The 26825-nt window shown below is 38.5% G+C and overlaps 1 protein-coding gene across 3 annotated transcripts in view; it reads left to right on the top strand.

The window, feature by feature from the left end:
- The window catches only part of LOC126469905 (RAB6A-GEF complex partner protein 2), an 82673-nt gene extending 57062 nt beyond the window's left edge, over positions 1-25611 (top strand). For all 3 annotated transcript variants that reach the window (XM_050097259.1, XM_050097278.1, XM_050097268.1), the window contains exons 5-8: positions 17326-17438; positions 24665-24817; positions 24951-25128; positions 25239-25611. In XM_050097259.1, the coding sequence (XP_049953216.1) occupies positions 17326-17438; positions 24665-24817; positions 24951-25128; positions 25239-25462 (668 nt within the window). In that variant the 3' untranslated portion in view covers positions 25463-25611. The remainder of the gene's footprint in view (positions 1-17325; positions 17439-24664; positions 24818-24950; positions 25129-25238) is intronic.
- The last annotated feature ends 1214 nt before the right edge of the window (positions 25612-26825 follow it).

Here is a 26825-nt window from a genome sequence, read left to right as displayed (position 1 = left end):
CTGGAAAAAGCACATTTTGGATCTCCTAAAACAACTTAGTTTAGCCATACTTATGCATAGAATCATTGCAAATCTTGGGAAAAGACAAATCAGTGAAGTAACATATTTTGCATATTTTCATTCAGTAATGTCATACCGAATGATGTTCTGGGGTACCTCATCTTTAAAAAAGAAAGTCTTCATTGCTCCAAAACATAGTGAAAGGATAATAGGTGGGACAGCTCACAATCATCTTGTAAAAATCTGTTTAATGTGTTAGGCATTTGGACTGCTGTTTAACAGTATGTTTATTCTGTCATGAAATTTGCTGAATAATCCACTGCAGTTCAAAAGGAACAATGAAGCACATAATTACAATACCAGAAGAGAAAATGACATACATTGCTCCACATTAAGGATTTCTTTAGTAGAAAGATGCAACCAAAATTTTGGTTCACCTACTCGGTGATATAAAATATCTGAGAGACAGAAAAGTTAAATTTGAAAACAAACTGAACAATTTTCTCCTTTACAACTGATTCTATTCTATTCAGTATAAAATTTATATTAATGAAATGTAAGAGAAGAAAAAAAAGGTTGTAAATGATCAGTGTGTAGCCATATTTACAAAATAATTTGTAATGTGGATATAAAATTACTTGTTCTATGTCATTATTATTTATTGTGCAAATGATCCAAGGAAAATGAACTAACAAATATGTTTTCCTCAGATCTTTCACTTGAACTTGTCATGCAGTTAAAGTGAAACCTATGGTTTGGCATGGAGTCTGAACTTCATTGCTGCTTGGCACTGTTTTCATTACAAATAATTGGCAGAGGTGGAAGAAGAGGAAATTGCAGGACTGACTGAGGATTGACTGTGGACCATTGAATTTGTAGTCTGATACACTATGTGACTTAATTACCAAGCTTTACCGAATGAACATCACTAAAAAATTTAGTTTTATGTTAACATTCTTGGATATGCATTTAAAGTATGCAGAGTGTTAGCTGTTTAACTTTAATTAGAACTAATTTAATTAGTATCTGCATTATTCAGCAGAACATGGACTGGTTGCAGCGATTTTGGGGAAATGAACATGGTTGTGCACTGTCACTGCTGATGGACTGCTGTTTTATGGCAGTAACTTCGCAATGGTGCATTTCCTATGGTTACCTGGCAAATTTTGCTGTATTCTGCTTTTCCTATCATGCTCTGATCTTAATACAAGGTTTCCTTTCTATTTTTTTTAAATATATGATTTTAAACTTGTGTTATCACTGAGTTCTTCACCAAAAATTTAAGATCATACCAGAAATTTTTAACATTGTTTCAAATGTTTCGTAGAGCAAGAGAAGCACCTATGCAACTAGATCGTGATATGGCTATATAGAATGCTGAGGAACACCAATAAGGTGCATTTAAAATTGGTAATTGATTAATGCCTTAAGTAGAATGTTTATTAAAAACATTCAGGATGAATGATAGATACCATCATACAGTAACAAATGATCTGAATACGAGGAATTATGTGAAAATCATGTTTCCTTATATTTTGAATCCCCCTATTAAGCATGGACCTTGACAAGGTGGGGATGCTTCCATTCCTCTATGACATGGGTAACTATTGTCAGTACAACCACAATGGAAGGGTATCTCTGGAGAGGCCAGACTAACCTGTTGACTGTGGCTGACTGCTACAGTGGCCCGAGCGTGCCGTGTCTGGTGTGTGGCTGACTGCCACAGCAGTTCAGCACTACCGTGCCCCACGTGCTGCCCACTGCTGTTAAGTTCTGAAACGTTCACTTGCCTATTGTTTAGCTGTGCTTGAATGAGACGTCTGTTTGTCTGCAGTGCTACTGACAAACTCTCCCCACACCTTATCATTTGCTCTAACCACAACAGATGGCATTTCAGTATGAAGAACACGACTACATTTGAAGTCAATGTCAATGCTTTTGGTGGACCCTCACAGCACTTGTACAAGTAATTTGCTTTAGACACAACAGATGATGCTACTGCGATTTCTGCCGAACTGTAGTTTTGCGCCATTCTGCGAGACACTATTCTTGGTTCAGACATCAGTCCTCTTATTCACTTGTGTTTGCATTGTGAATTTACGTATTGTGAAGGCATGTAAAAAGCTCCTCACATCCAAAGAGATAATACAGATGTTGATGGAGAGTGACTGAAGAATCGCTGTGCTCATCAATAGACAGCGAAGAAGAAGAAGAAGAAGAAGAAGAAGAAGATTCTCTTATGAATAGTTTACAATCTACAGACGTTGGTTCGCATTCATTTCCATCTGTAATTACTAGTACAAAGCCTACGACATCAAGAGGAAGTCCGCAGCTGGGTACTTCTACTCAGTGCTCATCATCTTCAAATGAAGATGCACAGCGACCCACAAGGCTGACAGAAAACAAATGGAGGTGTTGAAACATAATTCCAAAGAAGCATCAGTTCAATGAATCCTCATCAGGAATGAAAGCTCAAGTAAGTGAAAATGAGAGCTGCCTCTGTTTCTTTAAACTGTTTGTAAATACAGACATTGTTGATATGATTTACCAGGAAACAAATAAGTATTATACGTATCAATCAGCCAACTGCAAACCAAAGACAAATTGTAAAATAAACAAGTGGAGTGACACAAATGTCAGAAACATATATTTTTATAGTGTCTTCCTTTCTGATGGCTATAGTGAAAAAGTTAAAACTGAGTGAATGTTGGTCGACAGATCTTTTGCTAGAAACACAAACTGTTTCCAAAGTAATCTCCAGAAACCAATATTTTGTTGCTATTGAATTTACTGCATTTCCACGACAACACTTTGCCCCTAAATAGGGATTACTTGTTGAAAATTCAGCCTATTGTAGAACATTTTTGGAAAATGTTCAAAGTAACTTTCTGTCCTTATGAGACGAATCTCTGATGCTGTTCAAAGGCCGTTTGAAAGTAAAGCAATACATTCCCGCAAAGAGAAGTAGGTTTGGAATTAAAATTTTTGTAATTTGTGATTGTGAGACAAATTATATACTGGGTTTTATTGTTTATGTTGGTGCACAGACAGACATTGATAATCATGGTATGACAGTGTCGGGGAATACAGTAGGCACGTTATTCCAACCTTACTTTTAGAAAGGACACACGCTGTTTGTCGACAACTGGTACACCAGCCCAGATCTATTTTGTTGGTTGTATAATAGAGTGGCAAATGCATGTGGTACAGTTACATGAACATGGAAGGAAATGCCAGTAATGGAGGAGAAACTGAAGAAAGAAGAAATAACATTCCGATCTTCAGAATCAGGAAAACTAATTGCTCTGAAGTGGCAGGACAAGAAGGAACTCTGGAGGCTATCAACGTATCACAAAGCTGAAATACATCTGACTTCAAAAAGAGATCGGAAGAGTGGTGATCTGAAAATAAAACAGAGCGTGGTAACAGATTACAATAAAACACTGGGACTAGTCGACTGAAGTGACATGCTAATAATAACAGTGAAAAGTACACAGGAGTCATCTAAGTGGTACAGTAAATTGTTTTTCCATATTTTGGGCATGGTAATGTTCAATGCCTTTTGCTTATACTGCAAATATGGGACAAACATTAAGTAGGAGAAGTTTCCTCACCATGTAATTTGAGAAAGTTTTGCAACTTTTTACGTCGATCGCAAGAGACCTAAACATCAAGTGTACCCTACAAGAGTAATTGTGTCGACACATTTACCAGATCAGTTGGAAAAGTACAAGATATTCATGCTCTGTGCTCGGAGTGGTGTTAGGAAACAGACGAAGTTGTGCTATAAGGAATTCAGTGTAACTCTTTGTGCTTATCCATGCTTCAAAACTTATCACACACAGTTTCAGTGATAAAAAAAACTGTTAAACCTTGTTTTGAAAGAACTTAGAAGTATACCACTATTGTAAATGTCTTGATTTGTATATACATTAAAATAAAAATGTGCCTCACATGAAAATGTTGTAAATAAATACCCCCAATTCTTCCAAAGCCAGCCCAAAGACCAGAACAAAATAGAAAGTCTAAAAACAGCGAGCTGGTTGGAAGCCTTGCGTGGCGAGTGCGCCAGAAGCATTCAGCACCCAGTGCATGGTGAGTGGCGCGAAAATGCAGCACACGAGGTGAGACCGCCAGTGTTCTGCATAGCGGTCGAAGGGCTAACCCATGGTACCGCAAGAGGGACATCAGCCTTTTCAGTAGTTGCAAGGACAACAGTCTGATCCATTGACTGCTGTGGCATTTTAACCTTAACCGTCATGACCTTGTGTGGTTATACAAACAGCTGAAAGCAAGGGGAAACTACAGCTAATATTTTTTCCTGAGGGTATGCAGTAGTACAGTATGGATTAATGATGACGGCACACTCTTCGCTAAATTATTCCAGAGCTAAAACCGGTCCCATTTGGAACTTCAGACGGGGGCTACTCAGGAGGATGCTGTCATCAGAAAAACAAAACTGGCATTCTACGGATCAGAGTGTGGTATGTTTGATACCTTGATATGTAGGTAAGTTAGAAAATTTAAAAAGAGAAGTTGATGTGTTGAGGTTAGATATAGTGGAAACTAGTGAAATATGGCAAGAACAGGACTTATGGTTGGGTCAAAATAGGGCTATAAATAAAAAATCAAATAGGAGTAGTTTCAATAATGAAAAGAAAATATGGATGCAGTAAACCACCATGAACAGCATAGTGAATGCATTATTGTAGCCAAGATAGACACGAAGCCAACACCCATCTCAGAAGTACACGTTAATATTCCAACTGTTTCTGCATGTGATGAAGAGACTGAAAGAAAGTGTAGTGACAGACAAAATAAAATAAATTATTCAGGTGGTTAAGGAGATGAAAATAATGGCGCGTGACTGGAATTTGATATTAGAATAAAGAAGGTAAGGAAAAATAGCAGAACACTGACTAGGGAAAAGATTGACAGAGGATGCTGCCTGGTAGAATTCTGTACAGAGAACAATTTAATTATTGCTAATGTTTGGTTTAAAAATTATGAAAGAAGATTGGGTACATGGAAGAGACCTGGGGATACATGAAGGTTTCACTTTGCTTATATAATGGTAAGTCAAAGATGTTGAAACCAGATTTTAAACTGTAAGAAATTCGAGGGGCATATGTGGACTCTGATCATAATTTATTGATCATGAACTTCAACTGGAAATATTATAGAAAGGGAAGAGGAAGTTGACGGAGACGAGTTGGGAGATGTGATACTGCAAGAAGAATTTGATACTCCACTGCAAGGCCTAAGTTGACATAAGCCGCAGAAATAAACAACATTCCCTCAGAATTATTGCAATCCAAGGGAAAACCAGCCATGACAAATTTATTTCACCAGGTGTGCAAGATATGAGAGACAGGTGAAATATCCTCAGAAAGAACATAACAGTTCGTATTCCAAAGAAGGTAGGTGCTGACAGATGTGAATGTTTCCAAATCATTAGTGTAATAAGTCACGGTTGCAAAATATTAATATGAATATTTACGGAACTGTGGAAAAACTGGTAAAAACTGATGTCAGTGAAGATAACTTTGTGTATCAGAGAAATGTAGGAACGCACAAGGAAATACTGACCCTATGGCTTATCCTGGGAGGTAGATTGAAAAAAGGAATAGCTACATTTATAGCATTTATAGATTTAGAAAAAGGTTTTGACAGTGTTGACTAAGATGCATTCTTCGGAATGCTGAAGGTAGCCGGGGTAAAATACAGGGAGTGAAAGATTATTTACAAATTATACAGAAATCGGACTGCAGTTGTGCAAGTTGAAGGACTTGAAAGGGGCACTGTGGTCAAGAAGGGAGTGAGAAAGTGTTGTAGCCTAGTCCTGATAATATTCAGTATGTACACTGAGCAAGCAGTAAAGGAAACCAAGGAGGAATTTGCAAAGTAAACTGGAGTTCATTGAGAAGAAATGTAATCTTTCATGTTCACTAGTGACAGCGCAATTGTATCAGAGACAGCAAAAGATTTGGAAGAACAGTTGAACAGAATGGATAGTGTCTTGAAAAGAATTATAAGATGAACATCAATAAAAGTAAAACAAAGGAATCTAATAAGGTGATGGTGAGGAAATTGTATTAGGATATCAGAAACTGAAAATAGTAGACAATTTTTACTGTGTGGGCTTGTGATGACCAAAATAGAGAGGATGCAAAATACACATTGGTAATTGCGAGAAAATCGTTTTTGAAAAAGAGGAATTTGTTGACATCTAATAGCAATTTAAGTTCTAGGTAATCTTTTTCTGAAGATATTTGTCTGGAGTGTAGCTTTGTACAGAAGTTAAATGTACATAGATGATAAGCATAGCACAGAAGCTTTTGAATTGTGGTGACTTCTTACTTCTGATGCAATATGTATGTTCTGATTAAGAGTGGTGTTCTTAAATTCTGAACTGCTGTGTCTTTAAATACTATTCAGACAAACTTTCAGATATTTCTTGGTGTGATCTCTACAGCTGTTCTTGTGATGAGATCTGTAAACTGTTAACAAATCTAAACTTTCTGTTGAATTACAGAAAGTATTTCTTCTTGTAACCCGTATGTAATGTCTTCTGTCAGAATTTACAATAGAAGGTCAATGGTACATTTAAAAGAATGTTCATACATTCGATCTGATGTTACATAAACTGAACCAATCTCAGTGATAAAATGAATCTTTTTCTTCATCTCTGATGTAATCATGATTGTCATGGAATGCATATTTTCTTGATTGTGCAACCCACTTCTCCAAGCCAGGATGTCGTAACATGGGATAACTCCCCATCCAGCAAGTATTGGAACATTTAGCAAAACTGCAGTAGTCGTCCTGCCTTGTAGGTGCATGACATCCTACTGGCCCAGCATACATGCACAAGTAGTACTTCTTCCCAGCAATATGTGAGTCTAAACAAATTAAATGATAACAAATACAGAGTGATACATGGTAGAGGGATGGTTTTGAACTGCTTAATACTGAGAGCGTAGCAGTGGAAAAAGATCGTGGTGGAGGTAGTTCTTCTCCTTACAAGACACCATTTCGGTAACAATGGAGCAATGGGACCTGCAACATCTTTTGTTCATCTGTGACAGTTTTGTTAGGATTGGTGAGTCTGTTCCAGCCATGCAACAAATATTTCATGTACAATTCAATCTTGGTTGACATGGAATTGTTACAAGTCGTAACAGAGTTGTCAGACAGGTGGAACACTTCAGATCAACTGGGAACATAATGGATAAGAAGGGTACAGGTCCAAAATGCCAGAAAATGTGGCAAGGATAAGTGAAGTAATAGTCAGAAACCAGGATGGTCAGCTAGACATCATGTCAGTGAGTTAGCAGTCAGCCATGAGTCTGTTAGACAAATTTGATATACATAAAGTTCCATCTAGACAAACTTCTTATTGTGCAACAACTGGAGCCAACTGATTTTGCTGTACGTGGTGCCTTTGCTTGCAGAATACAAGTGATTTTGAGTGGTAACATGATTTTATTGGTGAGAGATGAAGCTCACTCATTTTCACTTAAATGGGACCATCAGTAAATGAAATCTGCATTACTGGGTGCTTGAGCATCTATAACTTATTCCCCCGGTCCTTTTCACTCTGAAAAAGATAGTGTGTTGGGGTCTTGACACTCTCAGCATTATTGGACCTTTTTTTTATTTTTTTGTAGAAAATGGGGCCGCAATCACTGTTTATTCGCCTCAATATATTCATGTGATTGAAGTGTTTGTGAAGCCAGAAATGAGAATACAAAGAATCTCTTTAGAAGGTGTCTGTTTTCTGCAGGATAGCACTACATCAAACACCACGGATGCCTTGATGGCAGTTCTTCAGTGAATGTTTCCTGGACAGATTATTTTAAGTTTTGGTAATGTTCCTTGGCGGCCTTCCACATCTCCAGACTTATCAGTGTGTGACTTTTTTCTGTGGCCATACCTCAAGAACTGTGTGTATAACTGCAGACCACAAAATTTGGACCAGTTGAAGAATGCAATCATTCAAGAAATTTCTGCAGAGACGTTCTGTGTAATGGGGGAGTTAGAGAAGAGACCTGAATCGTGCATTCAAAATGATGAACATCATATCTGTGGCAATATTTTCCACAAATAGGCCTGGCCTACATTAAATGCAAGTAGTCAGTTTTGATTTAATGTCATTAAACATACATTAATTTTAAAATTGTCAGAGTATTCTTTATTTAAAAACTCCTCATCTCCTTTGTGTCATACTGTCCTTTCCCTGCGATGGTCATCATTCAGTGGTCTAGTGGACATTGGGCAACACAACAATGTACCAACACTTATCCCCGCTGTTAGATGAGTGGTGTCCTTGTAACTCTTATTAAATAACTCAGTAAAGAATACTTGTAGTTCCAAACACACTTTAGCAGTATAAAATTAAAATAGCAACAATTTCTCTCTTTTATTTCATCAATTTTAAACTTCTTGAACTGGAAGCTATTTACATATAGTATTTGGACAGAACTTCATATAATTCAACAAAGTCTTTAAACATGACATAGTCATAATGTGACTTAATCAAAACCTGTCTCACTTTGTGTGTACATGTTGACTAGCCACAAAGAGGACTCGTAAACCACTTTTATCTCTAATTTATACTCCAGTTCTTTAGGTGTGGAAAAAAAACGTAATATCATAACCATAAGTTATATACATATTATTCATCATTTGGATTTGCAGCTCCTTTGTCTTTCATGTTTGCAGTTAAAGTTGTTGGATGTAAGGTCCACCAGTTATGCAAAACTCGGTTTTTTCAAAGTTCCCAAACATGTTTCAGTACCTCTGTGCCATCATCACAAGAAGTTATTTGAACTAAATATTTCCGTAATTTTGTAATCATTTAGTAAAAATGTTCATATTACAGATTAAATAAAACAGAAACCCACTGATGAAGGCACAGAGGTGCTGAAACATGTTTGGGAACTTTAAAAAAACCGGTGGTTTGCATAACTGGTGGACCGTACATCCAACAATAATATCTACATATTTTTTTTATTCAGCTACACCTGTACCACATTTCAAATTCTCATTAGCAATCTTACAAACAATATTTTTAATGTTGGCCAGGTTTCTCAACAGACATTTCATATGTCACCATAGCATACATATGCACTGTTCGGTCACATTAATGTGACCACTGCCTATGTTTGATGTCAACATGCAATAACCACTCACAGACATCAGGTGGCAGCACTAGCTGTGAAGGGTATATAAAGTGTGTCAGGGACATTCAGAAAACAGTGCTGTCTTGTCGTAATGTAGAAACGGGGTGATTATCTGATGTCCAAAAGGGCATGATCATTGGTTTTCAGGCCAAGGGTAGAAGCATTTCCGAAATGGCTAGGTTTATAAACTGTTCGTGTGCTGCCATGGTTAAAGTATACTGTGAATGGCAAAACCGGTGCAAAGGCATCTATGGTGCACCATTGGCCATAGATGATAGAGACGAGTGACAGCTGTGGTGACGTGTACTGTTGAGCAACTGACCACCAACATGAACCAGGGGGCTACCAGCAGTGGCTCCTCATGACCATTCAGCGAATCTTGCATCTGGGCCTCTACAGCAGGTGCATGGTTCATGCAGCTGTGCTGATTTTGTTTATTAGCGACAGAGGATGCAATTTGAATAGCAGTATTGCTGGATGTACATTGAGTGGCAACATTTGGCCTTTTCAGACGAATGATGTTATATGCTCAATCAGACAGATGGCTTTTGGCATATACAGCATGAAATGTCTGAAAGCAAATACCCTGCAACAGTCGTCAGAAGGGCAATGTTTTGTGGCATTCCATGGGTGATCTTGTCATTCTGTACACAAGTATGCATCTATCCTTGGGAACCATGTCCACCCCTACATATAGTTTAATGTAATGGGTTAGATAAAAAAATCTTCTCATCAACCAAGCGGCAGAACACACACATAAAAGAAGGCTATAATTAGGCAAGCTTTCAGAGCTAGAGGCTCCTTCTTCAGGCAGAAGGGTTGAAGGGGAAGGAAGAGGGATGAAGGAAAAAGACTGGAGAGGTCTAGGAAAAGGGGTAGATTTCAGAAAAGTCACCCAGAACCGCAGATTGGGGAGACTTACCAGATGGGATGAAAAGGAAAGACAGACTGTTGGGGACTGCATTGGATGAGATTTGAAAACATGAGAGCTAAAAGGTGGAAGACAGGGTAATATACAAAACAGAGATTACTGCTAAAATATCATGAACAAGTTAATAACAGTGAGAAGCTAATTGCATTGCATGTAACAGATGTAGGAGGGGAATGGTGAAAAATAGACAGGTAAGAAAATAAAAGATCAAGAAAACTAAAATGGAGTGAAGGAATGCTGAGACAGAAGAAATTAATGTAAATTAAGGCCAGGTTGGTGGCAAGAACAAAGAACATGTAATGTTAGTTCCCATCTGCAGAGTTATGAGAAATTGGTATCTGGAGGAAGAATCCAGATAGTGCGTGTGACGAAACAGGATATGATTGTCATGTTGTGGAGCTTGCTTTGCAATAAGATAATGTGTGTTGGTAGTATACACCCTTTGCCTATGCCTGTTCATCCTAACAGATTATTTGGTGGTAGTCATGCCAATGTAAAAGGCCAGACACTGTTTACATAACATGACGTGTTGTTTCACAGGTGGCTCTCCCTTTAATAGTATATGTTTTCCCAGTTACAGGGCTGGTATAGGTGGTGGTAGGAGGGTGCATAGGACAGGTCTTGCAGCTGGGACATTCACAGGATAGGGAGTCATAGGGCAAGGAGATGGGTGCAGAAGAATCATAGGGTCTAACAAGAATATTGCGGAGATTGGGAGGGCAACAAAAAGCTGTTCTAGGTATGCTGGGCAAAATCTCAGACAGAGTGGATCTCATTTCAGGGCATGACTTTAAAAAGTCATTTCATTGTCAAAGTAGCTGATTAATACATTCCAGTCCAGGATAATACTGAATGACCTGTGGTGTGGTTTGCTCTGAAGTTGTTTTTTGGAGGGATCAGCAGTACCATGATTGGATGTTATAGCCCAGGCAATCTGCTTTTGAGCTAGGCTAGTAGGGTAATTACATCCAGTTAAGGCTGAGGTGAGAATGGTGGTGTATTGCTGTAAAGAGTCTGCATTCGAACAAATACATTTGCCTCAAATGCCAAGGCTGTATGGTAGGGAACATTTGACATGGAAAGGATGGCAACTGTCAAAAAGTAAGTATTTTTGTTTGTTTGTAGGTATAATGTGGACAGAAGTGTGTAGCTGGCCTTCAGTGAGGAAGAGATCAACTTTAAGGAAAGTAGAACGGGATTCATGGGAAATTTAATTTGGGGAAGGTATTCAGAGATTCCAGGAATTTTAACAGGTCAGCCTCACCATGAGTCCATATGGAAAGATGTCCTCAATGTATCAAAACCAAACCAGGGGCTGAAGACTTATGGGGTCCCACCAAGCAAGCAGAGTACTTAGAAACACGGTATTGATACTATGTTCAAACCAACAAGAAAGGTGCACCAATATTTGAACACTGCAGTTGGACCTGTGGCCTCCACTTGGCACAGCAGGAGCATATAAAATCCCTTGCATTTGCGTTCAGTTGCACACATGAACTATAAAAAGAAACATTAAAACCTGTCTTATGGAACTCATGAGCAATTGTCACTTGGGCATGACAGATAAATCTGCAGTAGAAAATCATGCACTGGAACCAGAGACCTACCAAATTCTTTTCTCTGACACTGTGGTTTTAGCAGGATCTAATCATTACTATGCTAAGATGTACTGAAAGGCCATATGATCCAAAAGTACAAAAATGACTTTAAAAGAAAATTAAACAATGGAAACTCCAGGTTGGAATATCAGAAACATTAGGAAAAGGAAATCCTTGGTGAGACTTTCAATATACTTGAGATAAGCCATCCCTGGGTAGCCAGGCTATATGGCAGGGATTTTTTTTTGGTGTGGGAGAGATGGCAGCTGTCTAAATGCAGATTGTGTTGGTGGTTGTAGGGCATTATCACCTCCCCCCCCCCCCCCTGCAGCTGACTAAATGCAGATTGTGGTTGGTGGTTGTAGGGCATTATCTCCCCTCTCCCCCCCCCCCCCCCCTCCTGATCTATCCCACAAACAGATATCCTGTGCCACATACACACCCAATCCTACCACCTCCCTCAAAAGCCAGAGTGCCCCCTTCATCACCTAGTACCATCCCAGACTGGAACAACAGAATCACATCCTTCGTCAGGACTTTGATTATCTATTATGCCATGAAATGAAGGACATCCTACCCAAGATCCTTCCCACCCCTCCTTAATGTGGTGTTCCGTCGACCAACCAATCTCAAAAACATCTTAGTCTGTCCCTATGCCACTCCCAATTCCAACCCATTGCCATAGGGATCATATGCCTGTGGAAGATTGAGGCGCAAAACTTGTCCAATCAACCCACTCAGCACTCCCCATTCCAGTTCTGTCACAGGCTTATTTTACCCAATCAAAGGCCGGGCCACCTGTGAAAGCAGCCATGTGGTATACCAGTTCTGCTGCAACCATTGCACAGCTTTTTATATTGGTATGACTGCAAACCACCTGTCCACCAGGATGAATAGCCACTACCAAACTGTGGCCAAGAGCAGAGTCCGCCACACTGGGCTCAATATAACACACTTGATTCCAATGGCTGCTTCACAACCTGGGCCAACTGTATCCCGTTTCCACCACCAGCTTATCTAAAGTGCGCAGATGAGAGTTATTCTTACAACATATTCTCTGCTCCCAAAATTATCTTGGCCTCAACATGCTGTCCCAACACCCTCCAATCAGTTTCTCCTCCCTCTGTCCTATCACCTCCTCTCTTTTCATGACCCCCACCCTCATTGTGCACTGCTCTCTGCCAGTGCACCCACTCGTCCTTTCTCCTTTGCTGCTTTTTCCACCACCACCACCACCACCACCACCACCACCTGACATTGCACATGGCAAACTCATCAGGCTGCAATCTAGTACCTGCATGCCCCACCGGACAGCATTCTGCCCCCCCCCCCCCCACCATACACTGCTATCCCTCCTCCCTCTCCAGATTGCTATGCACATGACAGTCATATTACATTCAGAGCTACCAATTGGGAGCAGTCGTGTGTGCATGAGGCGTGATTTCTTGTGTGAATGTGTGCATGTTTTCTTTGGTGAAGTATAACAGTTTTCTCGCTGTGCCTATCTGCAACTCAACATGTCATCTTTACAGTGAGTAGCAACTTATCCTTTTCTTAGTATTGTTAACAGAAAATAAGAAAGATTTAAATTAGACAAGTTGTTGGCCTTAGTGCTAAACAAAACAAACATCACTGACTATTCCCCACCACAGCTCCATAACATGTGTCGGCATGACTCTGTGACCTTAGGCAGCAATCTGATTATGTTGTGAACTGGCCTTTGTGTGGATTCATATAACCAGTTCGGCTTGCTAAGTTTGTGATGTGAACAGCTTTCTGAGGTGGTACTCTGATGATAACTCCGGCATTGGAAGATGAAACATAGGCCTTACACCCAAAGTTTTGGAATGTTGGAGATGAGGCAGTGGTGGAAGGGAATCTGTGAGGACAGACTCATGAGTCATACCTGATTAACTAAATTGGTAGAGCACTTCCCTATGAAAGGCAAAGGCCCTGGGTCCGAGTCTTGGTCGAGCACACAGTTTCAGTCTGCCAGGAAGTTTCTTATCAGCACAACTATGCTGCATAGGAGAAATTCACTCTGAAGGCTATCTGCCATGCTGTTGCTAAGCCAGGCTGCCACAGTATCCTTTCTTCCAGGAGCTCTTGTCCCACAAGGTTTACAGGAGAACTTCTGAGTAGTTTGGCATGTAGGAGAGAAGGTACTGGTGGAGTAAAGCTGCGAGGATGGGTCATGAGTTGTGCTTGGGTAGTTCAGTTGGTAGAGCACTTGCCCATGAAAGACAAAGGTGCTGGGTTCAAGTACCAGCCTGGGTGCACCATTTTGATCTATCAGGAAGCTTCAAATATACAGTTCATTGGAATTTCTGGTCAATAATCGAGGTGGCAGATTAGCAAGTATATAATCTCTCCCACGTGAGAAATTTTCTCATGGCTAATTATTTGGTTTGGTTAATGCCAATATAAAGTCATTCAAAGTTATGTAAGGATATGAGTCTATTCCTCCATTTCAAACTGTTAAAAATGGATAAATTAATTCAAACATGCTGTATTTCTCTTACAGATGATCCACATGAAGGGCATTCCAAAATTGCTGCCACACTTGAAAACACCCAGAAAGAAAACTATATAATTTTTGACAATCAATGGTTAAATGTGTATAAAATATTTGATGCCATAGGTATTACGTAAATAAGAGTAGGTTTCCTCTCATTTGTATAATTGACAATGAGAAAGCATTGTGCCAGATGGATGCCAGATTTGTTGAAAGTTGATAATAGCAAATGCAAATATTAATTTGCTGGCATTGTTTGAACTACTTTAAAAAGAAACCAGCTGTTTTGTGCAACATTTTGTTATGATGAGGTTACCATCTCACATGAGAAATGTTAAGAGTAATCAAACAGTGGATAGAAGCCAATGGCACTGGAAAAAAAGGAATGGATGGAGGGATTCATCTTATTGACTACCTTGTGAAGAGTGGAACGATAACTAGTGAATAGTACACAAATCATAGACTAAATGGATGAAAAAAATAGTGAGGAGAAATCATATTTCAGTAGGAGACAGTACCTGCCCAAAAAAAGTGCTTTAGAAAGGGAAACACTTACTTGGAAGATAGGCCATGTTCACTACATTTAGAACCCTCTGACTTCCATTTATTCCAATTTCTAAAGAAATTTGTGTTTGTAAATAATACTGTTTTCAATTAAGTATGTGTGACAGCCATAAATAGGTGTTTTACATAAATTTGACAGCAGCAATGACATCTACTCACAGCAAAGCTATTGAACAAAATACCTAACAGGTGAAAACATTGAAGAATAACTGTTTCCAAACTAAAGAGAAAAAGCACAGCCTCTCACTGCCCCATAAATACTTCCCTTTTCTCTCCACCCTTCAATTACTGTGCAGTTAGAGAATCACATTAAGAAAATGCCTCATAAAATATAATCAGAATGAATAGCAAGAGGTAAAGTGAATGGCAATCTTTGTGGTTTGTTACTTGCTCTATTTCCTTTCTTCAGCTACCCAGTGATACTTTTCAGTTGTTATAGGTGTTTGTTAGTGACTTCCTCCTAGTTTCAAAAGTACTTACGAGTTTCCTTCATACTCTTCAGCTAGCACCCTAAGGAGAAAGCACATGGTAGCAACATTCCTACCAATTGTTTCCAAAATGTATCTTTTACTGCACCATGGAATGTACAGTTATGTAGGAGAACTTTCTGGGAAGGCAACTTTACCAGTTTGAAACCCAGTTTTTACAAAGTTTGAATTGGTCAGAAAGCTTCCTTATAGTATGCACTCCACTCCAGTGCAGAGTGAGAGAGTCCTCCTGTGTTAAAGGGTTTTTAGGAACTGTAATATTTTTGTGCTGTTTAAAGCTTTCCTCGATAGCAGAAAATATTGAATTTGTTGGGCATTGCATTAGATTTTATTTCTAAAACCTCACAATTAGTCATTGATGGAATGGCGTATCATCATCACATAATGATGGTAAAAGATCTCAGTAGAAAGTTAATGCAAGGAATTTTATTGCCGTCCCATTAAGGTGAGCAATGGCCTGAAAAAAATGTACTAAGTGTTTCATACACTAATTGAAATTCTGTGTAATATACATGGTGTTGTAGAACTAAAAGCTAAAGTGGAATCAGCACTTTGACAAGAACATCAATTTCACCGGATTTTACAAATGAAATAATTTATTACTCATTGTATTGACCTGCATATGTTGTATACGGTTGCTTCAAGAAGTGCGTTACACATTATTATGGCAGGCCAAGTAACCAAGTAATTGATTGGATGCTGCATTCACTTCAAAGTAGCACAAAGACATGACACTATTTTTTCAGCGTAGTCACCGAGTCTGTGAATATTGGTTGGAACATTCCATCAGTTGATCAATTCCTCGACAATAAAAATCTGCTCATTGTTCATGAAGCCATTCAAGAAATGATGTGTGAACGTCCACATCATTGGAAAATTTCTTTCCCCCAAATGTTGTTTCAACTTGCCGAAAAGGTGGAAATTGCAGGTGCAAGACCTGGCCCTCTCGATCAGCGTCACCCACGCTGTGCAGCTCTCATCAAATTGTTGGACCATATTACTATGGCTTGACATGACATTGCATTTTGTCCATATATGGAGACTGAGTGTGCAATTTTGATGCTTTGCCCAAAAGAAACATATGGTCCTGGCTACTTCAACTTGGGAGTGCTTTTCCATTTCAGTCACACTCTGTGATGCACATGTTATCCCTACCACTGTAGAACTGTGTCTGCAGGAAATTCTATACATGCACTCTCTTCTGACAACACACCACCCTTGTTCTCCAATGGTCATAGCATGGGACGACATGAATATCGTAATTTCTGAAGTACCTACATACTTTCATTACCTGTTGACTTTTGAAGTAATATTTTGATATGGCAAAAATCAGCAAATTATTTATTCCTCAAAACTGAAATCATACAGAGTTATTTTACAGGACTTGTACTTTTCACTCAGATTCCAATACATCAATTTTTAATGATATTTACAACTAATAGTGAAGTTCATGTGTTTATGTAAACTCTAATGTATACAACCTGCCATAAATTATTTTGTAAGAAGCTTGGTGGTTCAAAGCAGTGTTCTTTATTTCGGTGCATTTAACTTTTCATTTAGAAGAGGTGAATTTAACACTGGATTTAGAAGAGGAGGAAATTCTATTTTTATATATGCTTTGTGGTCTCATTGTGCACTTGTGACGTGGATAGTACAGGTTATTTGTGCTGAATGTAGCAGCAGTAACTCTTCTCATTCTGTTCGTATGAAGAGACAAGTAATGTGAGGAATTTTGTTAGAGTGTAATATTCTATTTTTAAATACATTTTATTGTTTTTGTTTGTGTTTTATTAAAATCCCAGTCATTGTGAGATCTGTTATGTTTAATTCAAAGGCCAATTTAATTTTTAATTTATAAGAGTTAAAAGTCTACTGTGTAGTGTAGTTTTAAGTTGCTAAACTCTCAGTTATTTTATTCACAACTGTAACACACCAATTTCCTCTCATTAGTGTATTACGTACATAACCATTTAAAATTTTCATTCTACCTTAGAACATCTCTTAGAATGTATCCATAGTAATTTTGTTTATCTTTTCTAACGAGGTCTTCCTGAAAGTGGGGCTTGTGGTGATAGTGAGGATTTGAGTCCAAGTAACCCATTTCTAGAGACACAACGAAGAGATACACCTTTAACTCTTGCAATGCAAGTTCTTCAGGTAAAACTATTCATTTGGTGATTACTTTTAAGAGACAATAAGTTCAAATTTTTTTTCTTGCGGAAATGCAAGAAATGATGCAGTAAATATGTGGGTTGTTATGATTTGTACTATATAAAATCACTAAGTAAATATTTACCAAAGTGAAATATAACATTTATAAGGACCTATAAGCAGCTTCAATGATTTCAGACTTGTTCTGCTTTGAATAGCATGCCAGTTTTTGTGGGTGTGTTTGTCTTTGTGGATTTCATATTTTTAAGGTTGCATTCACTAATTAAAAAAAAAGTGCTATAAGGATCACAGGGTAACTGAATCACAATTTTACTCCATGAACTTAATGTTGTGTACTTTAAATTCTAGTGTTTCTTATGTTTTATTCAAGATAATGGTTAAAGTAGTCTTTTATTATAAAATGAAACTTCCTGGTTGAAATTTTTTATTTGAAAAGCTCTCTGAATGCCAGGGTTAAAAAAATTATCTTCATTTGGTCTCAGTTACGTCAAGACTTGGGGGTAACTGGATCCAATGTCTGTACTCCAGATAAGCTTTGTTAGTCTGTTTTTGGGTATTTGTGCCTCTAGACAAGCAAGTTACACACAGAATTCACTCTTACTTCAGTATTTATGTTATAACCAATGCCAGAGCTTTTATGGTATAGACAGATGAGTGTAGCAGTAAAACATTGAGGGGTTTTAAACATGATCACTGTGAGGTGGCAGCTTCATAATAATAACTTTATGTTGCTGGGCTATCCGGATCAGTTTACTTGAAATGGGTCGTGTATCCATCATAAATTATTAATGCTGCGGTCTATGAACGTCTCTGAACTAGTTGAAAAATTGTGTAGTCTCCATCCAATGTTGTTAACTGCTGACATTGCAGTCTGTGTAGATATCTCGTGCCAATCTAGTTTTCCATTACATACTCTCCTTTAAATGCACATTGCATGTGCATTGCTTTATAATCAGCTGTCAAACACAATAAGACTAATGATTTCTTGCCGAGAAGAATTAGACTTACATTTGCTTTTGATGTCAGCTGCTCCATCAAGCCAAGTGTTAGAAGAGTCATGGGAAAAAGAGATTTCATCACAGTTTATCCTGGCTTTCCCCTTCAGATTTAGTTCTTTAGCAGTGGCCGTGGGTTGGCACAATCACAATGAGAATGTTCAATACTTTATAGAAAGTGAATGTCATTTGCTGAATGAAGAAATCCAATCTGATTTTTGATGTAACACTCCACAATCCAGTGCATCTGATGACAGGACAAATCCGTTTTTCTGCATTGTTCAGGTTAAATTTACCATTTCTTCTTCATAATGTGAGCCCCTTAGCTTGTGTCCCATTAACATAATGTTTTAATGCTATGCAAGAATGTTGCAGAAAACTGCTGCACCACAGGTACACTTACTTCCACTTTTCACATCATCTAGTGTGAATAAGGACAACCATTAGCTGTGTAATGAAATGGTGAAAATGGAAGTTTGTCCAGACCAGAACTCAAACGAACATTTCTCGTTTATCACAAGTGACATGTGGAACTTGGAGTCTGGTCACGAGTTGTGGTTAAATAGCCTAATGGTAAGGCGACAAGTGGAAAATCAGAGTTTGAGTTCCAGTCCAGCACAAATTTTCATTGTTGTCATTCCATTAGACAGCTAACGATTGTCCATATTCACAACTGTGAATACATTTCATCACATTAATCTTCCTAGACACAAAGAAAGCCTATGGCATTGTATCAAAATCCAAAATCTGGGACTGCCTAGAGAGAAGAAATTTACCCAAGGCACTGATTGATAAAGTGAAGATGCTGTGTTCGAGTAGGAAATGGAATAAGTGAATGGTTTGAGACCAAACATGGGGTCCAGCAGGGTAGTGCTTTGTCTCCACTGCTCTTCATCATTGTGATGAATGATATCATGAAAAGGATAAAGAAGCAGTATGGGCCTGAATTGAAAACAGTGTTGTTCACTGATGTTAATATGAGGTGGAGGAAATGGAAATGAAGGCCAAGAAAAACTTTATATATTGAAGAATAGCTTTGAGTAGTTGGTCTCAAAGTCAGTGAATCAGGTACAGTAGCGTAGCCATGAAGGTAAGTAAACAAGGACGATAGCACAAGTTATAGCTAGATGGAAGATCCTTGAAAAACTGCAGCATTTCATATACTTGGACAGTTTAATAGATTGTAAAAGCTTAACTCAAAATTAAGCTCTAAATTGTACACACAAAGCTGCCCAATTTTAAAATTAAGTATGGTGGCACCTTTGTGACAGCCAGGTACCACACAAGGCAGTATCTTCTTTATTCCCATTTTGACCTACTCACTGGAGACCTGCCATCTGACAGGGAGAGAATAACCAAATCCAAGCTGCTGAAAAGAAGTTGTTAGAACTGTGCTGAGGTGAACAAAAAAAGGATAAGATAAGGAATGAAAGCAACAGAATGAGTGCAGGTGTAAAACTCAATGTACTGTGAAAACTCCACCAATCTAATTAAGATGTAGTCATATGAAATGGTTGGAAGAAACCAGGATACTAAAAAAGTCTTGAAAAGACTGTAAATAGGAAAAGACCAAGGAAGAGATGGATCAGCATAGTTAAGAAGAGAGTTACCAGAAGTGGTCTCCATTAGGAAAGATCCCTGAGGAAGAGCTGTACAAAATGAATGAATGAATAAATAAATAAATAAATAAATTTGGAGTAACTGGACCCTTTACAGCCCAAGCATATGGCCATTTCAAAAAGCTGTTTTTTTTTGGGCGGGGGGGGGGGGGGTGTACCTTGACCACCAATGTCAGAAGTAAAACACGAACTGAAGAATCAGAAACAGAGTCTCATGTGAAATCTAGACTGTCTAGCTATGTCTGATAAATGATTAATTGTGTTGTTTTACAAAGATGAAACACAAAATTCAGTTTTAGCAACACTATGGCCCAGTTACCTTTTAAGAATGATGAACAGTCATTCTTGCTTCCTTATAAGTTTCATTTCAAATAGTTTTTATTATAAATGTCATAATATTTTCCTATTCTTATTCATTTTTATATTTGTTGTTGGATAAGGTTAACTTATTGAAATATTTCATTTTCTATCTCTCTCCTATATTTGTCTTGCCAGGTTAAGTGCATTACCTGATTTTTTGTTATAACTAAGATGTTCACATTTCAAATTTCAGTGTTAGACTTATTTCTCATTCTTCTCATGGCCAGCAGTCCTGAGTATTGTTTCTCAAAAGCTGGCTACGACTTGTGGAGGTTGGTCAAAGGTCTAAAAGGACGGGGCACATCCAGAAACTAAGTTTGCCGATGTTGTTTCCTTTAATGTAGACGTATTTAGCAGGGAAAATTTCACATGTGCAACAAACGTCTGACATGACAATCAAATGCCGGCCAGACAGGTCCTGCCTGGTGCCAGTACTGCGGCAGCAGTGCCCCGAATTGACATATCTTACTCATTCTCTCGCCATCTGCAAGATTCGGTCATTGATAAGGTTCCTTAATGCACAAAACATTGCACCCATCGAAATTCATCATCAGCTCTGTCAGGTCTATGAGCAGAACATCATGATGGCCCATAACTGGTGGGGCACGTTTCTGAAAGTCAACAAAGTGTCCATGATGAAGAGCACATTGGGCAACTATCCCTCATCAATGATCGCCTGCTTGAGCTGGGACGGCAGCATATCCTGGAAAACCATCTCTTGACAATTAGGAGCTCAGCAGCCATTTTCCACAGATATCGTCATCCTTGTTGCATGAAATTGTCACTAAGCACCTGCTGTTCAAGAAATTGTGTGCCATGTGGGTGCCGAAAAACCTGACACCCGAGCACAAAACAAAACACTTTGGAGGTTCTCACTTGACACCGGAAACTAAGCAGCAGTCAATACACTGATGTCACAGTGGATATCTTGTCAGTATGAAATTCAAAGAGATTGTGTTGATGCAGAAAGTGATGTGCATGGTGTTCTGAAACAGGGAGAGCCTTCTGCTCATTGACTTTCTGTCCAGAGGTGAAAAAGTGAACACCCCATTAGACCAATGAAGAGGTGAAGACGACTGTCATGTGCTGGTTCCATTCACAAGAGGCAGACGTCTACAACACAGGAATACAAAAGTTGATCCCATGATATGACAGTTCTTTTGGTGACTATGTTGAAAAATAGCTCAAATATTGCTGTACCTGTTGCCAATAAATTCATTCATCTAACTTTGTTGTCCTTGTTTTTTAAAAGAATTAGAGAAACTTACTTTCTGGATGCACCTTGTGCATCCCAAATGTCTTCTGTACAATTAAGGTCAGATGACATTGTGGAGGGTGAAGGAACCACACACAAGCACTCTTATGTCATCAAGCCAAGCTGATACAATACTGGAGGGACCAGATAGAGCCTTGTGTTGATGACTGAACTGGTTGCTTATGACTTGCTGCTGGCAGACAGGCAGATGGTGAGAGACAATGGCTTGACATATGAACGGCTTATTTCAATAGTGGTACAAATCCATTAGCTCCATTTTTCTGCCTATAATGCTTCTAACATTAATGATCCAAACAAACAGAAAGAAGGGTTCATCTCTAGCAAGAAGCCATATGCTTGAGTATTTCTGGTACCTCAACTGCAGATTTTTCAGCACTTATTTAACTTTAAGACTCTGTATCTCAAAATGAACAAAAATGGACTTGTACCACTATTGAAATAAGCCCTTCATATCAGAGACCTCATTTCATCTCTGTAAACATTCCCAACATGAGAATACATCCATGACCTTCCAGAAGAGTGCCCTGATGCCAAGCAAGCTGCATTGCCTCATGTGGTTTTCAGTGAACTGATACTCTGTCTTTGATGTGTGTTTTGATTCATCAGTTCATATGACATTCTTCCATGTTTTTAGTGTTCATTTACTTACACTATTACCTAGGGTTTACACCATGGAGGGAGAGAGATGAGAAAACAGTTTGGAGAAGAGTTAATAACATCATCCATTACTGTGTAAAATCCACCTCCACACTTATCCATGCCTTACAGATTTCAGTTACATGTTACTCCTGCACGTCATGTACCCATCTCCCAATCAGTCACCAATAAATGGAGTTATTTTAACAATTTAAATGTCACCTCGAAAAAAGAAAATCATGCTGGGAATATGAAACTTGCCTACTCAACATATTCACCCTTTAATGTGACACTTTTTCCCAAAAATGGATGACTTAGTCAAGACCTTGATTGTAGAATTACGCATTGTGGTTGTTCAGAAAAAAATTAACTTCAGAAATAACATCATCAATAATTCTGGAAATAACTGACACACAATAGGTTTCTTCATCTGCAGAAAGAGGAACAAGTTGCTGGGTCCCTGTCAGGAGAATATGGTGGCTGGTCAAAATTTGATAGCCCAAAAAAGTGGTGTGTGTGTGTGTGTGTGTGTGTGTGTGTGTGTGTGTGTGTGTGTGTGTGTGTGTGTGTGTGTGCGCGCGCGCGCATTATGTGCAGAATGAGCAAGGGCAATGTCATGGAGTAAAATCACCCCCTTGGACAGATTCTTGCAACACATTGTCTTGATGGCCTCCTGTAACCACATTAAAAAAATTCCAGTTTTATCCTGCTGTGATGGTTTGGCATCACATCAAGGCAGTCCCAAAAAGCACTCTGCATCACCTTGCCTGATGATGGTTGGATCTTCACCTTTGATCAGTAATACAATATGATCATTTCATTTTAGTGTTGATGACAGTGATACATCCAGTAATCAACAATGGTGATTGGCAGCTAAAGAAATCATCCAGATTGGTTAACACAGCTGCAATGTTTCCGCTGCTGTCTCATTTCAGTGGGCTTTTTGAATGAGTGTGAGCAGTCATGAAACCAAGTTTGCAAAGACATTTATCGTGTTAAAAATGTCGTGTAAAATGTTGACAAGTGATCCGTGACTGACTCACTCTCAATTGTTATACAACAGTATTCGAGGACCAGTCCTCCATTTCACAATCCCATCCTGGTTCTTCATAGAGAAATGGTTAGCCACTTGGTTCTTTGTTATTCAGACTTCTATGACCACACTGGAAGCTTTCACAGCAGCTGAATGCTGTGTCATATTATAATGCGTATTTAGCATACACTTACAGCAGTTAAGCATGGCTTGTTACAGCGGTGTTCCCTTCAAATGTAGAAAACGATTTATTGTTCGACACTTCACTTTATCGAGGGACTTAACCGTTTTGTTTTGGCTCCTTTAGGGGTGCACTTCGGTACTGTAGTGGGTGGAGGGGTGGAGTAGTTCAGTGTGCACTGGAAGTGCATGCAGATATGCACCTGTGGAACTTCAATTTTTTCAGCTGATAGTTGAAAGTGTCACTGTCCCTCATACAGATGTCTTTCACTGCAATCTGTTCTCTGACCTTTTTTGTAGTTTCCTATCTTTCCTCATAATTTCTGACACGTGTCTCTCCAGTGCCTGAAAAATCCTACACTTTTAAAATAATTTTCATGTTAAAAGTCCATTTCTGATTGTCATTGATAAAAAAAAAAAAAATAAAAATAAAAAAAAATAAAAAATCATTGGAAACTTAGTTTTGGAAACTGATATTATAGTTACAAATAATTTTAGTCTTATTGCAATTGATTTTCAGGCTTTCCATATGAAGTTCTTCCTTTAGTAGTTGAAATTTATATGCACTAGGCCAAACAGTGTCATTAGCAAAATGAAGGTGCTGTGTAACTGTTCCATTGAAAAACATTCATTCTTCACTTTTTCTGTTTAAGGACTTGGAAAGTTCATTTGCAGACTCTAAGAATAATTTTGGTGATGTAGAAGCCTGACATCTCTTTCAGTTCTGAATTTTCCACTGTGCTCATGGAATGTAATGGAAGCTATAGCATTTATGTGTATAAACCTTCTTTCTCTCTCTCTCTCTCTCTCTCTCTCTCTCTCTCTCTTTATTTTTAGTACAGATTTCTATTTCTTCCTAACTGAGCCCTGAGCTATTTTAAAATCTATCCCAGGGAAACTGACTGCTCCATTCTCAAATTTTGTTGATGACTTGCACACTGTTTGCAGTCGCATTTCCATGAATAAAACAACCTGTTTCATTGTTCTATTAAAATCCAATGTTTTTAATATCAGCGACACTGTTTTTGTTGAATCTGTATATGAATATAAATTACTAACTGAATATAAAATAGATAAAAATAATCCCTGCAATACAATTCACTGTCTTTCAGAATGTCACAGCAAGGAGAAGTCCAAATTTTTATAATATTACAAATGCAAAAGGAAAAGTGGTTAGATTCTGCTTGTTCAAGCAAGCTTACAAACTTGGTGAAGATATTGTTGGCACCTTCGATTTCACAGATTCAACTGTGCCATGTGTTCAGGTTTGTGGACTGATTTTTATTTAACTTGTAACGAGATGTTGGACAGCATGTTGCTGAAAATGTTATAGAAAACAGTTAAAATTATTTTTCATCTTATTGTTGCTATTGTAGTCATGTTTATATGTACCTTCAGTTTTCAGTGATGCTACAGAGTGAAGAAGAGATTGCTCCATCATGTAGACGAATGGTCAGATATGGTCCTGCTGTTGTATCATACAATAAATATCATGAAATGTGTTTGAGTTTGAAATGTTCACAAATGATTCTACCCATTCCACTACATATCACGCCCGCATTTTCCACTGAATTAGGTAAATATGAAATATGCCAGTTTAATTTGTGGTACTGTGTATACTAAAATATTAATTATCATGTATGTCTTACTTTCAAATTATATTAACACAGTCCTATACTGTTTCAGTGTCACTTCGATGGAGGTTACACTTTGAGTTCGTGACGTGCCCTTCCTGTGACAACAGTCTTGTCACTGGAAAGAATCTCACAGATCGTAATGTATGGCAGGGCCCTGCATCATTGGACATAGAGACAATGGTGTGGAACCTGCCAATTAAAATATATCCCACAACACCACTACAAGTATCTCAAGGACTTCAGGCACAAGCCAAGCACAGCATAATTATCTGAAGCAGACTTGTTTGCAGATTTATAAGAGGTTGTTGTTTCACAAGGTACTTTGTTTGGTAAAACACTGGTAAAGTGAATGTTGCAGTGTTGCATATGGTGTTGTAGCCTCCTGCATATAACTTAAAATTTTTACTGGTTGGGGGGGGGGGGGGGGGGGGGGGGCGATGACATAATCAAAATTTTAAAGAATGTTCATTACATATATTCTCAAATGTGGATGTCCTGTTTGTTTTTATGCTTTGTTAATTAAATAAATAAAAAAATCTTTGTAGAACACAACACGCATTTGATGCTTTGTCATGTGAGACTGGTGATCTACATGTTGAAGATTTCAGATAGTATTCCATCCTTTGCCGTAAGATGACTGTCTACGATTTAAATATACTGTGTATTCTTTGCCTTATGGAGCTTCTGTTCTTGACTAAGAATTGTCTTGCAAATCTGGTCAACTTAAGTGCTCAACTAAATGCATCTGTATACAAAATAGTCGTATGATACAGTTGGCTGAGGCCCGGAAGGGCGAATTCAGCCAGCCACCTACTTGGAAAGCTTTTTCATTCTCTTTTGACACAATGGTACTTTTCCTTTGGAAAGAGTGTGTGTGTGGGGGGGAAGACGGGGGGGGGGGGGGGGGGGGAGGGGGAGGGGTTGTATTCTCAGTGGATAACTATAGCTTGCAGAAAAATAAACCATTGTTAACATCCATAAACAATTGTGTGCAGTGTATGGTAATTGATGCAGTTGAAAGTACTGTTGGGTGATAAGTAAAGAGAGTGGAAGCATCAGGAAGTGCAGAAACTTGAGTTCCACTATCAACCAGAATACTGCTCTCAGTGTGGTGAGTTGTGAAGGTGCTATTGGAAAGCTGTCAGTCAGCATTGAAAGTCTGTGCAGTATTTGACACTGTTTGATATTTGAAGGTGTGCTTAACATGAGTTCCATGAATACTCACAACAGACCATCAGATCCAAAGAAAAGCCATTTTGTAGCTGTTGCAGCAGTTTGAAATGAAGGAAGAGATATTTCTGTCACAGACAATTATAGTTGATAAAATCTGGAGGCATCACTTTGAGCTAGAAACAAAAAAGTGGTCACCAGAGTGGCACACCAGAAAAGAAGTAAAGGCATCTCCCTCTACAGCAAAGTCATGATGACATGTTGCCAAAAGAGACAACCATTAATTCAGAGGCATATGTGAAGACTGTAAAGAATCTCAAGAACCATTTCTGATATGGATGGTCTAAAAATAATGCAACAGATATCTTGTTCCGACTTGGTGCCCTAGACCCTCCGTCTATTTGGACCACCCTAAGGATTCACTACCTTTGTAATTCATGCAGTGAAAACATGTCTACGACCACAG

The sequence above is a fragment of the Schistocerca serialis genome, chromosome 1, assembly GCF_023864345.2.
Source record: "Schistocerca serialis cubense isolate TAMUIC-IGC-003099 chromosome 1, iqSchSeri2.2, whole genome shotgun sequence".
NCBI classification, from domain to species: Eukaryota; Metazoa; Arthropoda; class Insecta; order Orthoptera; family Acrididae; genus Schistocerca; species Schistocerca serialis.
This window is presented reverse-complemented; position numbering and strand designations above follow the sequence as displayed.